The following is a 13,311-nucleotide window of genomic DNA, read 5'->3' as shown; positions in this document are numbered from 1 at the left end:
AGCCTTGCTTCATAAAACACTGTCTCTGACGGCACAGACATAGCTGGCACACACAACTAGGCTCTTGCTAGCTGTGCTAGTGGCAGGTATTTGCCCTCTTTCGCTTTCCACCAATTCATGGGATCGATGTGAAGTGGTATGGACATGTCCTCGCAGTAGTGGTGAAATGAGTGCAAGTATGTCATGGTACTTCATTACAAGAAAGAGTAATGTTAAAGAAGCTGATTTGCATATAATATATTATATACATTCTAATTTTCCATTATTTTTTTTTTTACTTTCATGACTTTTCAAATATTCTGAGTCAGCAGAGCACCAGTTAGTCAGAATCAAACATTTACTGTGGTGTGTGGCACTGTTTGGGTCTGTATCCTGCTCGCTAAGCTAACGTTAAGTCAGCCAATCAGGCTACAGATCCAAGTTCCAAGGAACAGGTTTTGTTTCCCCTTTCAGTCCCTTCAGCAGCTCAACTTCACTCCCTCAGTTTTTAATCATTATCATCTAAGCTTGTGTCAGTGCTTTAGTTAGCCAGAATCAAACCTGTTCTGTGGTGAGCAGAGCTGTTACCAGCTCCTCTCTCCTAGTTAGCAGTACAGTTTAACATGTATCAATTATTAGAGGGATGGTTTGACATATTAAATGACCCCTTGAAAATCATGCACTGTGCTCACCTGTTGGTGACCACATAAGCGAACTACAGTTTTTGATTATTTTGGATTTTGAATTTAGTTTTTTTTTTTTTTTGAGATGGCAAAAAAGGTACCAAACGCTTTTACAACTCTTTACCTGCCCCGCCATCCCCCACCCACCCCCCTCTGGTAATACCTCATATTGCAGTAATATCTGGAGATGGTTTCAAGGTATTAAAAAAAGGTAATACCAACCCACCCTAATTTGCAGAATATCTGATTTGTACTTTGGTGCAAAATGAATGGCTGCATAATCGTATTACTATAAAGGCCACATATGTTCTCTGTAGTAATACGTCAAACAATTAATTGTTGAATAACAGATTTGTCTGTTGTCCCAAGTGTTCTGAACTATAAATTACAGTTTGCAATATAGAAAACAACAAGGTATTACCATTCAGTCTCCTATGACTTGTTGCCACCTTGACACTGCTGTCCTCTTCTTCCTCTCTCCATCTCTCCCTCTCCATTAGCCTCTTCTGCCTCCACATCTGTCTCTTTTCTCTTTACTTCAACCTCCTTTTCCTCCACATGGTCTGTTCTTCTCTGTCTCTGTCTAAGTGCTTATCCAAAATTGTAAGTAAAAAGGTTACCAACTTACAATGACATGTCTCATTAACTTGTGATTTTAGACTAAAATCATTCTTACTATTATTATATTAAAGCTGGTACCAAGTGAAAATGGTTTGAAATACCCACTCTTATTATGTGAGGTATGCTTGTTTTTACACCACTCTCCTTCAAACACCAAAAAAGCAAAGTAGCATGTACCTTTAACCTTGCTCACTTATACGTGTGTAAGCTAATACTAACATAAGATTTAGTGTTAGTAAGTGTTGTTTTCTTTATTCATATTATTTATTTTGAGGTCAGAGTTGTGGTGGTAATGGTGGTGACGCCCGTGTAGCCACACCCCTACATATATGCATAATTCATGATAACAATAATAGTGAGTATTTGTAGTAATTACTGATTATTATGTTTTTTAGGTATATTATGAATTATGAAAGTACATTTTTGAAGCTTTGGGTTTCAGTTAATTAACTCATTTTTGCTGCACTGAAGAGTCTCTGCACTGCACTCATCATAGTTACACACTCAACTAGACCACAAACACACACTCAGCTTGGTGCACTGTTCTGTCTTTTCCATATAAGACTGCTGATTAATTAGAGATGATTTGCTGTATCAGCATTTCTTATTTTAACTGTTAGAGTTCTGGTATTATTTAAACCTCACTGTCATTTTGTGATGAACATATAGACAGTAATCTAAATGAAATTTGCCTTCATAGGATGGTACAATAGGCAAAAGAGATTATAAGAGTAGTGTAGGTTATTGGATAACATCAGTAAGAGGTCTTAGGGTTTATATGTGCACTTAAACACTACGGTAATTTGGATCAATTTGTCAACTTTCATAATTTTTTGTAGATTTAAAGGAATAAAAACAGACTTTTGAAAGTAAACATCACTTAGTGGTTTCAGTTTAATGGAAATGATTGTGTAATTGTGTTAGTTTTTCCTGTGTGATGTCACAGATACAGGAAGCCACACGCACTTCTTTCCCCACTCAGAGGAAAAAAGAGCACAGGCTGAACTGGACATTAAACACAATCTTAATGACATAATTACCACATTCTCACATTCTTAAGATGAAGTTACTCTAAATGAGTACATATTTATTAGAGTTCTTCTGTAATTCAGCTGCATCGCAATGCTGTGTGTGTGTGTGTGTGTGTGTGTGTGTGTGTGTGTGCGTGTGTGATATTGCATCAAACTCTACTGGTAGATGATGTAACATAAAGCTCTTCCCACCAATGTTAACCTCATGTTCCTGTTTGAGCAAAGCATTCTGGGATGTGTAGTTTCTGTGGAAGATGTCAAACTACACAAACATTTTATATCAACTATGTATGTGTATTTATTATGTATATCTGTCTGCCAGTGTAGATTTATTCTTACTAATCAAACTATAACAGGTAATAATTAATAGAAAACAATAAAGAAATGAGATCCCCTATAAAGTGCATTTGTGGTCGTTGTTTATTTCAACTGTAATGCTCAGAAAAAGGGAAGGAAAATTGCTGCATGAAACACTGAACACACACACATACACACACACACACACACACACACACACTGTGTTCCTGCTCTGCATTGTTTGCAACTGATACCATTGTGAGAGGTCTTTCAAAAAGTGTAGAGTAAATTTTCATTTTAATTGCTGTCTTTAATCTATAATTGTATTCTTGTAACTGTAGGCTTTGCCATCAAACAATTACTGTGATGAATATGTAAAACCACAAAGGAAAGTTTCAGTCTCCTTCAGTAGGAAGAACAAACTGAGAATCTGATTGTTTACAGCATCTGATTGTTACATTCATGAACTACACAAATGTGTTCTTCTGTGTGATTCCAGTAAAAGTGGAATCATGAGCTCTGAATGTGGAATATTATCACTCATCACCCTGCTGTGTGTTTCAGGTAGGATTAATCTGTTTTTAATGAATTATAATTCTTTCATAACTCATGAAACGTTTGTTGATGTGCCAATTATTTGGATATGTTAGAGCTGAGAAACACCAAATGCAGATTTGGGACACTCCAGCTATAAAGAACCTCCTGAGATTCCCATTTTAGCTTCCCTGTTTTCTGTACATTATTATATCAACTGAAAACTTATATTTTCAAACAAGAACAGATTTTGGTGTTGCATGGTGGTACCAGCAGTATAACAGCTGCAGTGTTTAAACATATAATACTCGTATGAGGATAATGTTCTAATAAAGTCTGCTCATAATAATAGCCCAGAAAGTGAGTAATAGCCTAGTATAACTGTTTGTATATTTTAGTGTAGATTATTTTGCTTAAAATTAATTCTACAATGTGTGTATTCTCCATGAAGTGTGCAGGGTTGTGTTATGTTAACTGCATAAAAAGTAACTGTAATGTGTTACTGCTGGAAAAGGCAGTGATCAGATTAAAGGTACATTATAAAAACAGGGTGAATACTAGCAGGATTATATTATCACTCACACACCAAGCTCAATCTCTTGGATGAAAAAATAGCAACATTATTTTAGATAGTTGACTCCCAGCTCAAACTATTTATAACAAAAAAAGGATTAGTTCGACCTCAGCTTTGTCACGTATGGTGCTGCATCTCCAAAATCAGCTCAATCCAAGCTGTGTGAAGTCCCAATGATGCTTTTGCTTTATGAAAATGGAAACTGGACAACCAAATGTCACCCTTTGCCTTTTAGCGAGGAGCAAAGGATATTTTTGTCACTTAAAGACATTCTACTGTTTGTTTTCTCTTTGTTTTTTACAGTGCAAACAACACAGTGAAATGATTTTTTTCATTCTTGTGCTTTTTTTCACTTCAAATAAAAGTGAGGGCCAAAGCAGACGCTAACACCATGGCGGCATTCACACACCTACACAGCTGCTCATGGCCATCGATAAGGCACGAAACTATAGTTTTTAACAGCAACATGTAAACGCAGCATTACCCTGCATCAGTGTAGGAACTGACTGCTGGTTACTAGCATAAACTTGTACTTGTTTGCTATAGTGAGCTAGGTACACAGTAAAGTTGACAGTAAAGAAAACAGTTCAGTTACTGAAAAAAACCCCAGAAAATAGTCATCTTCAACCATATGCCCAGTAATCTGTACCAGAATAGATTTTTAAAGTGACCCTGTAAATGTAACGTGTTCCTGCGCTTGCAATGTGAGAGCAAACTGTATAGCAGTATAGGCTACATTATCAAGAATGGACAGATACACACACACACACACACACACACACACACACACACACACACTGTGTTCCTGCTCTGCATTGTTTGCAACTGATACCATTGTGAGAGGTCTTTCAAAAAGTGTAGAGTAAATTTTCATTTTAATTGCTGTCTCCACACAGAAAGGACCCTGGTATGGACAGATACATACTAATGAATTCTAATCAGGTACGAATACAGACATAAAATAGGCAGTACACTTTTTTCAGTTCTTATCTGCAGGAAATAACTTGCAACTTAATTATTTTTATACCCATGCCAGTTAACTTGTTTTTATATTATTTGCTTTGGGTCTAAGGAGGACGCAGGGGGCATTTGCAGAGCATCTTATTTGGGGCAATCCAACACTTTGAGTCGTCACAGTTAGGGGTCATAACACTAGCAGGCATGTACAGTCCAGTCAAATCCATAATTAGAAGCAGAGCAAAAAGAACAAGTCAAATACAGAAAAAAAAACAAAAAAAACAATGAGACTCAGAACTGCACAAACAGATACAACAAGAGTTCACAAAGAGCAAATGGAAAAGGGGAAAATATACTGAAGTAAATTATTCTAGAATAAGCTGTAGGTGTGAGTGGTTATGAATGGGCAGAGCCAGGGAGAAGCCACAGCTGGAATGAGCCAAATCGTAGATAGGAGAGTCCACACACAGTCTTCCTAGAGGGCAGAAACATGAAATGAATGTTTCTATTCCTGACCAGTCAAGAATGATTAGTTTTTTGGAGAACCCAAGTTTAATCCGCGGTGATCCTACAGAAATCTGTGGCTGGGAGTCCAAGAAAGCACAACTGGCCTCGCTCTCTCTGGATGGGTAGGATGGCCCCCCTTCTCCTGTCATCACTCAGTGCAATGCTAGCCAAAGCAGGCATCTGTTAGCTGACATAACAGAATTGGCAGTTAGCATTCCCCTCCAAGCGTATTGAGCTGTCCAGTGACATTGTTTTGGGGGCAGTTTGATCCCATACCTAACACAACAGCAGGGTTGGGATAGCTACTGAAAAATTTGTAGTTAGCTACTTTGTAGCTACTTTCCCAAAATTTGTAGCTAGCTACAATTTAGCTACTTTTCCAGAAAAAGTAGTGCACTACTTTTTAGCTACTTTCAAAGCGTGATTGTCAAAATGTTTGTGAATCTCCACCTGACACACCAAACAAGCCCAACTGAAAGTGTGAACAAGACACTACATTTAATCATGAGCCAGAAAGAAACACACAATTGAAAAGCTGCAAATGTACAAAAAGATCACCAAAAAGTGAGATTAAGTGTAACCAACAATCAAACTTACACAACCAAAGGTATGATATCCAACAAAAATTTAGACTAAGTAAAGGTAAAGTCAATCATTCCAGGTTTTTCCAAACAAAAATCAACAAAAATAACTGAATACATCAATAAACAACTTTGTGCAAAACATTGTCAACTGTTGAAATAAAACTGCTCCAATTTAAACATTTCAGCAGGATCTGTTCAGTCAGCCTTTATTAAACTTCAGCAACACTTCAGCCTCAAAATCCTCATCAGTGACTCTGACCCTGTTTGGGGTGAGAATCAGGCCTGAATAATCTCTCCACTGCTGCAGAGCTGCTGCGGCTCCACAGCAAGCAACTAGATATTTAGCTAAAATAACATAACATGATCCTCCTTTACTGTAAAATCATTATAACACACAGTTCTAACAGTTTTCACAATAAATGGTCTTAAACGCTGGAGTTAACGCATAACTGCTAATTCACCCTTTAACGCTGAAGACTGACGCACAGACTGCTGGTCACCACAGCAGATAACCGCGCCTAGCTCATAGCTAATGAAAAGGCAAAGAGAAAGATTTAAGATGAACATCAATAGTTTGGAGATGAATGGACTTATTTGCAGTTATAATCACTCCAGCTGGTTTCCTGATACGTTTAATCTGCAACAACTAGCGAAGCTGAAGACGCTTCTCATTCACCAACTTGTCGTTCGAATTCTCCTGTTCCACCTTAAATGGTGCAGCAGTACAATCTGGCACCTCAGGCACCATTTAAGGTGGAACGGGACAATTTGAATGAGAAGCTGGAGAATGAGAAGCAACTTCAGCCTCATAAAAAGTCGAACATTGAGAGACATTTTACAAGAAACTCGTGGAGAAACTCCTGACTGAGGTGCGAGAAAAGCGGTTATAGCTGACCTAAAGGTTAAAGCAGAGCAAAGTAAGTCTGTGCTTTCGTTTATATTAGATTTTCAGCCGATACTAGCACATCAGCACATACTGAGACTTATTTACAGCCAAGATGGTAAAACGGTTATAATGTTAAAATGTCGTGGCTCCCAAGGTGGTTTCATTTTTGTTGAAAGGACATTTCGGTTGCAACCTCTGAGCTAAGCCTGCTAGTAAGGGGTGATCAGCGCATGACCGTTTGCTCGAACTGTCCGTGGCTCAGTCAGGATTGCACAGTTGCCACCAGACCAGTTAACCACCGCATTCTGTGGTTCAGATTTTGTGCGGACTGTCTGAAGCCTGTAACGAAATTGTAGTGAAAATTTCCGCTATAGCTACACAAAATGTGTAGGCGCTACAGCTGTTAGCTACATTTCATAAAACTGCAGCGGCTACAGCTACTAGCTACAAAAATTTGTAGTTAGCAACAAAAAGTAGCGCGCTACTTAGCTACTCCCCCACAGCTGGAGATTACAGAAACAGTAGTTTTTCCACAATGATGTAAAAAACAATATAACAGTCTGTTTCACAGGATGCTCTCTCCAGTAATGTGCTCTCCATTTCAGGGTGCCTGGGTGAGAGTGTCAGTGTGTCCTGCAGTCCTCAGACTGTCTGTGCTCTGCGGGGGTCAGATGTGAACCTGAACCTGAAATGCTCTTACTCAAACATCAACACCAAAACTGTTTTCTGGTTCAGCTTCAAACAGAAAGCTAAATGGAGGAATGAGACACATCCAGAGGATTTAGCTTTAGACTCAGACTACACAGGACGAGTGAACACTCTAAACACAAGATCCAGCTCAACTCTTACAATCAGAGAGCTGAGAGAGAGAGACTCAGGAGAATATCACCTCATGATCATCACAGAACAAGGAGAGAAACACTCCAGTCCTGCGGTTACAGTAACAGTTGCAGGTAGTAAAACAGTAAAACTATAACACTCTTAAATTTTGAATATTTCCATGATCTTGTAATGAACTATATCTTTATTCAGATCTGCAGCTGAAGATGACCCAGAGTGGACAGGAAGTGACTCTCACCTGTAGCACTTCCTGCAGTCTGACCTCTAAACCTGATTTCTACTACTGGTACAAGAATTCAGAATATATAAACAGATACACACCTTACAACATGCCCCAGCCTCTCGTTTTATCCAGCAGAGCTGATGCTGGCAGTTACTCCTGCTCTGTTAGCAGCAGATCAACACGTAAATCCTCTCCAGTCGGTGAGTGAAGTGCTGCTCAATACAGAGATTTTCTCTCCTGATTATTAATAAACTGATCACATAAAGCAGCAGTGATTTGTGTTTCTTACAGATGTTTTTATTGAGGACTCAGAGATGAATGTGAGTTACTCAGAAAGACAGATCGATGCTGTGGAGGGTTTATCAGTGGATTTTCTCTGCACTTACTCACATCCCAAAGCTGAGAGAGTTAATAAAGCTTTCTGGTTTTACTTTCGGCCTGAAGTGGAGTCAGAGGAGCTGAGTGAGGAAGAGCAGTTTGCTGGTCGAGTGGAGTTTATTGGAGATAAAGAGAGAAACTGCACTCTGAGAATGAGAGATGTGAGAGAGAGAGACTCTGGAGAATATCGCTTTCAGTTCAGCACTCAGTCTGGAGAGACCTTTACTGGATCACCTGGAGTCACTCTGAAAGTTACAGGTAACTGTGCACACTTTTGATACAAAGCAATCAATATTTACATGGTGACCAAACGGAAAATACATGTACACTAAATGGCCAAAAGTATGTGGACATCCATTTTAATTTTTGAGTTCAGGTGTTTCAGCCACACTTGCTGCTAACATGTGTATAAGGGTCAGATTCTAGGTTAGACTCCTGGCTGCCTCGTCTTTGTGTGCTTTTAAGCAGTCACGGGCTGGAGGTTAGGGAACCAGCCCTGTGACCGGAAGGTCGCTGGTTCAATCCCCTGATCCAACAGAATATGACTGAAGTGCCCTTGAGCAAGGCACCCAACCCCCAACTGCTCCCCGGGCGCTGCGGATAGGGCTGCCCACCGCTCCAGGCAAGTGTGTTCACTGCCCCCTAGTGTGTGTGCATTCACTAGTGTGTATGTGGTGTTTCACTGCACGGATGGGTTAGATTGCGGAGGTGATATTTCCCCATTGTGGGACTAATAAGGGTCTCTTAATCTATAAAATCATGCACATAGCTATGTGATCTTCATAGAGAAATGCTGTTTTGGAGGGCCTGGACTAGGTTCTAGTGAAGGATAATGTTTGGGGAATGCTGTTTCTTGTTCCAGCATAACCGTGTCCCTGTGCACAAAACAAGGTCCATGAAAACATGGTTTGACACGTTTGGTGTGGAGGAACTATAAAGGCCACACAGAGCCCTGACCTCAACCCTACTGAATACCTTTGGGATGAACTGGAACATCAATTGCGGACCAGACCTTCTCGCCCAGCATCATGTCTGACCTCACAAATGGTCTTTTCACTGAATGGGCACAAATTCCCACAGACACACTCTAAAATCGTGTGGAAAACCTTCCCAGAAAAGGCTGTTACAGCTGCAACTGGAGGGGGGAAGTGGGCAACTACATATTAATAGCCATGGTTTTTGAATGGGATATCCAACAAGCTCACACAAGTGTCCACATACATTTGGCCATATAGTGTATGTCCTCAGGTTATCCAGGTAGCTTTCTTCACATGCACACAAAAGCCCATCCAAGTTCTTAGTTAGTCTAAGAAACTGGACCACACCAAAGTGTGTACAAGAGCTGTATAACAGACTTGTGCATTTATAGTCCTGTTTACATGCCAGTGTAATCTGCCTTTACAGAGTGAAACACCTCTTCATGATGCACCTACATTTATCCACGCATGAGTGTCCTGCCATTTCAAAATACCTGTGCTTATTTTTTTCTTTCTATACAAACTAATAATGTTTATTTTTGACAAAATATTGAACAGGATCTCTCTTCCTCTCTGCAGAGGAGTGAGCCTTTCTCCTTTTGTCACTCAGATTTAGTGTCATAAAGCTGTCATCTCATATGGGGTACAAAAAAAAAAAATAACTAAAATGTTTCAAGCTATCTGTGAAGTGGTCTAAGTGTTTACATGTCTATGGCCTGGACCATATATTTCAATTGGCCATAACAGTCAAACCATGTTGTTTACATGATCACAGCTTAATGAGAATAGGAGTCTTATACAGACTAATATCGAACTACTGGTGTGCATGTAAACATAGTTATTGTTTTTCTGCTTTAAGGTATCATCTGGTTTCTTTATTAAGGTTCATCAGGGGGCTCAGTGTTAAAGCTGATCACAGTGGGAGTGGTGGTCTTTCTGGCTCTAATACTCATAACAGCTCTGTGGATGTGGTATGTGAACAATGAAGATGATCAATACTCACTGAACACAAATAAATGTAGATTTTTATTCTGTATGAACACCGAGGTCAAACTATGCAAAATCACAGATGACCTCCTTGACTATCACAGTTTGACTAAATACTTTCATGAAATTGTCATTATGCTAAACAAATTACAGAATCTTATCTGAGATATAACTGCTGTAAAAGTGGAAACAGCCTTATGTGCTCTGTGCTTGAGTGCTATGGTGAATCAAGCAAGCCTTATAGTTCTTTGAAGTATTGATGCTGGGTGCATGAAATCAGAGCTTTGTCTTTAATGACAATTAATAATATTTGTTTAAGGTTAATTTAGCTGTTAAAAGATACAGAAGTGTGTGTTTGATATGTTATGGCTTGCTGAAAATCTGGGAAAACTGGAGCAAATCTCCCCATAGTAGTACATCAGATATTTAAAATCTCATGTTGATCACTAATATCAAAATACTCTCTTGTCAAGTAGGTAGTAGTTTTATAGTAGTAACTGTTTTTGATTATGAGGCACTACAAATGAAAACACACATCACATACACATTTCAAATGCATATTTCTTATGTAAAAGCTACCATAAACCTCCTTTTGATGTGGAAAACAAAGAACCTTGCAGACACTGCAGTTTGTTAAAAGTGTTCGCTAGAATATAGATCACTGGACGATTTAGGTAGAATAACTTCAGTATATTAACTAGTATCTAATCTAGTTTTGGGGTTGTTTAACATCTTTTTGTATTTCATGTTTCCATCTATTGTAAAATTAAGTATTTTTGTCACTTTAAAAACATTTTTATTGTAGCTTTTGTCAGATTAATAAATTGAATTTTATTTTATTGTGTCATAAATCAAAAACAGTATTACTATAAAACAAATAAGGTTGGCAAATATGAACTGTATATATACTGTACATACCATCATGTGACAGATTTCTGGTTTTCAGTGAACCATAAATGGCAAACATACACAGAATTATCCCTCATTATTTCATGCATTTAGTGTCAGTAGTTTTAAAGTAATACTCAAAGTTCACACCTTGTTCTGTAGCTCTCATTTTAAAGCAGCATTTTAAGCCACACCCACTTTTAAAGCTTCTATAACTCAAACATTGATGAGAATAGAAGCTTAAAAATTGTACACTCTCTATTGGGAACAATAACAATGACAGTATTTCCTGGAAATATACAGTGATGGTCAGTCAGGAACGTTTTCTGAAATCAGGTGATTTGAGGCAGACGTGTTTTGGTTGCTTGTTTCTCAGGAGGAGTAAGTGCAGCTCAGCTAAACCCCACAGGAGCTCCGAGGAGAGTAGACAGGTCAGTATATCAGAAAGGAGGGAATGCAATCATATGACATTAATATGATTTAATTTTTAACTGTTTTCTTTCTCTCTCTCTCTCTCTCTCTCTCTCTCTCTCTCTCTCTCAGTGTAATTCTGGTGCTGTGCATGATAATGTCTCAGTTATGGCCATGACCTCTGACCCTTCACAGGATGCAGCATCAGCTAAAGAGGACGACCTTCAGTACAGCAGCGTCCACTTCACACACCACCACACAAACACCAAACGTCCTCTACACACCACAGAGGGAGACAGTGTTCAGTACGCAGCTGTAAATTTCAGCACACACACTGCTGCCCCCCAGTGAGCAGATCCTCTCATTACATCTGCACTGATTCTAAACAGCTTTAGTTTATATTACTGCTGGATTATTGATCAGATTCATCACTCATAAAGCACTGAATCATTACTGTAGCTTCTGCTGAATCATCTCTTCATGTTCTACATCTGACAGTGAGTCAGCTGAGCCGCCTCAGACCTACAGCCAGATCCACATCCACAAAACATGATCAACACAGCTCACTCAGTTTGAGCTCAGAGGAGCAGGAGCTGAAGAGAAAAGCTGAGAGTCTCTGTTAGACTGTATCTGCACTGCAAACACACAAGAAGTTCAGTTCACACACATGTTGAATTAAACAGAACCATTAAACTTCATTACTTTCACTTTAATTCTGATATATATTGATGCTTTTACTTTAATGCGATTTTGGATGTTTGGTAAAAAATGTTACATAATGTTTTCATTTAACAGCTTCAAATGACAGCTGTGATAAAGAGAAGAGTTTTATCTGTTTATAAAACAAAGTATTGACTGTATATCTGTCTGATAAAGTCCTTCTAACAGATGTTCTTTGTGCTTTCTGTAAATGCATTGAACACAACTGAACAATCATATTCTGATTTCTGTCTATTAATATCTGCAGACCAGCTACTGTATCCTATTATTATTACTATTATTTTTTTTTTATTCTGTGCATGTATTATTTAATATGCTGTTCTGTGACATGAATTCTGTTACTCTCAGCTCTCTCCTGTTTACACCGTCTGAATTTAAAAGCATTAATGTTCTCCATTATATTGATGAAGGTTATTAATTTATGAGCATCTGAAGTGTATGGCCTGAAGATTGTGTCATCTATTAGAAAAAATATCAGGTCAGCAGCAGAATATTTTCCATGTTAATAAAACATATATATTGTGTTCTATGTATGTTCTACACTGCGTGTGATCAACATTTATTTAGACAGAGTATATTTGTTGGCTTCTTATTTAATTTTATGTTTCACCTTAAATGGTGCAGCTGTATAGGCACCAGAATGGAACTGCTGAACCATTTAAGGTGGAATGGAAACTTTGAATAAGAAGCTGGAGAATAGGACGCTAACTTCAGCTTCATGAGACTGTGTGCTGTGTGCAGTAGGTGTATTATTGATGCGTTCAGTGTTGTTTGTAGATGTTGTTTAAGATATTTATACTTATAGAGTTCCTTATTCATCTGGTGTCAGTGTTACCATTTTGTTCATATGAAAAAGAAGAAATGGAACAGGCCTCTTTTCTGGATCTGTGTCAAAAAATGTTCTAGGTTGTATGGGTTCTGGACTTTGGACCCCTAAATTTGCCTTGGCCACTCTATGGCAACCCCATTTATACAGTCCTAGCAGTGTGTGAAATATCCCCTGGTATCTTGGGGGGTCCCATGTATTTGTATTTGAGCATCTGCATAATTAGGTAATTTTCAGGGATGCCCCAGAGCAGGGATGCTCAATCCTGGTCCTGGAGATCTACCACCCTTCAGATCCAACACATCTGGGTCTAATAGCTGAGCTTTCATTCTGAAAAACTTTATTACCTGGATCATGTGTGTTAAATTTGGGTTGGTGCTAAACTCTGTAGGGTGGTAGATCTCCAGG

At 38.7% G+C, this 13,311-nt stretch overlaps 1 protein-coding gene across 1 annotated transcript; it reads left to right on the top strand.

Annotated features, from left to right (window-relative positions):
• Positions 1 to 2,824: 2,824 nt before the first annotated feature.
• LOC118801715 (sialoadhesin-like) lies at positions 2,825 to 9,064 on the top strand. The gene is made up of 3 exons (XM_036562079.1): positions 2,825 to 3,175; positions 7,259 to 7,606; positions 7,686 to 9,064. The coding sequence occupies exons 1-3, from the start codon at positions 3,124 to 3,126 to the stop codon at positions 7,922 to 7,924; spliced, it is 639 nt and encodes a 212-aa protein (XP_036417972.1). The 5' UTR covers positions 2,825 to 3,123; the 3' UTR covers positions 7,925 to 9,064.
• The last annotated feature ends 4,247 nt before the right edge of the window (positions 9,065 to 13,311 follow it).

The sequence above is a fragment of the Colossoma macropomum genome, unplaced genomic scaffold (assembly GCF_904425465.1).
Source record: "Colossoma macropomum unplaced genomic scaffold, Colossoma_macropomum, whole genome shotgun sequence".
In the NCBI taxonomy this organism is placed as follows: Eukaryota; Metazoa; Chordata; class Actinopteri; order Characiformes; family Serrasalmidae; genus Colossoma; species Colossoma macropomum.
The sequence above is the reverse complement of the archived record's forward strand: the minus strand, read 5'-3'. Positions and strand labels throughout refer to the sequence as shown.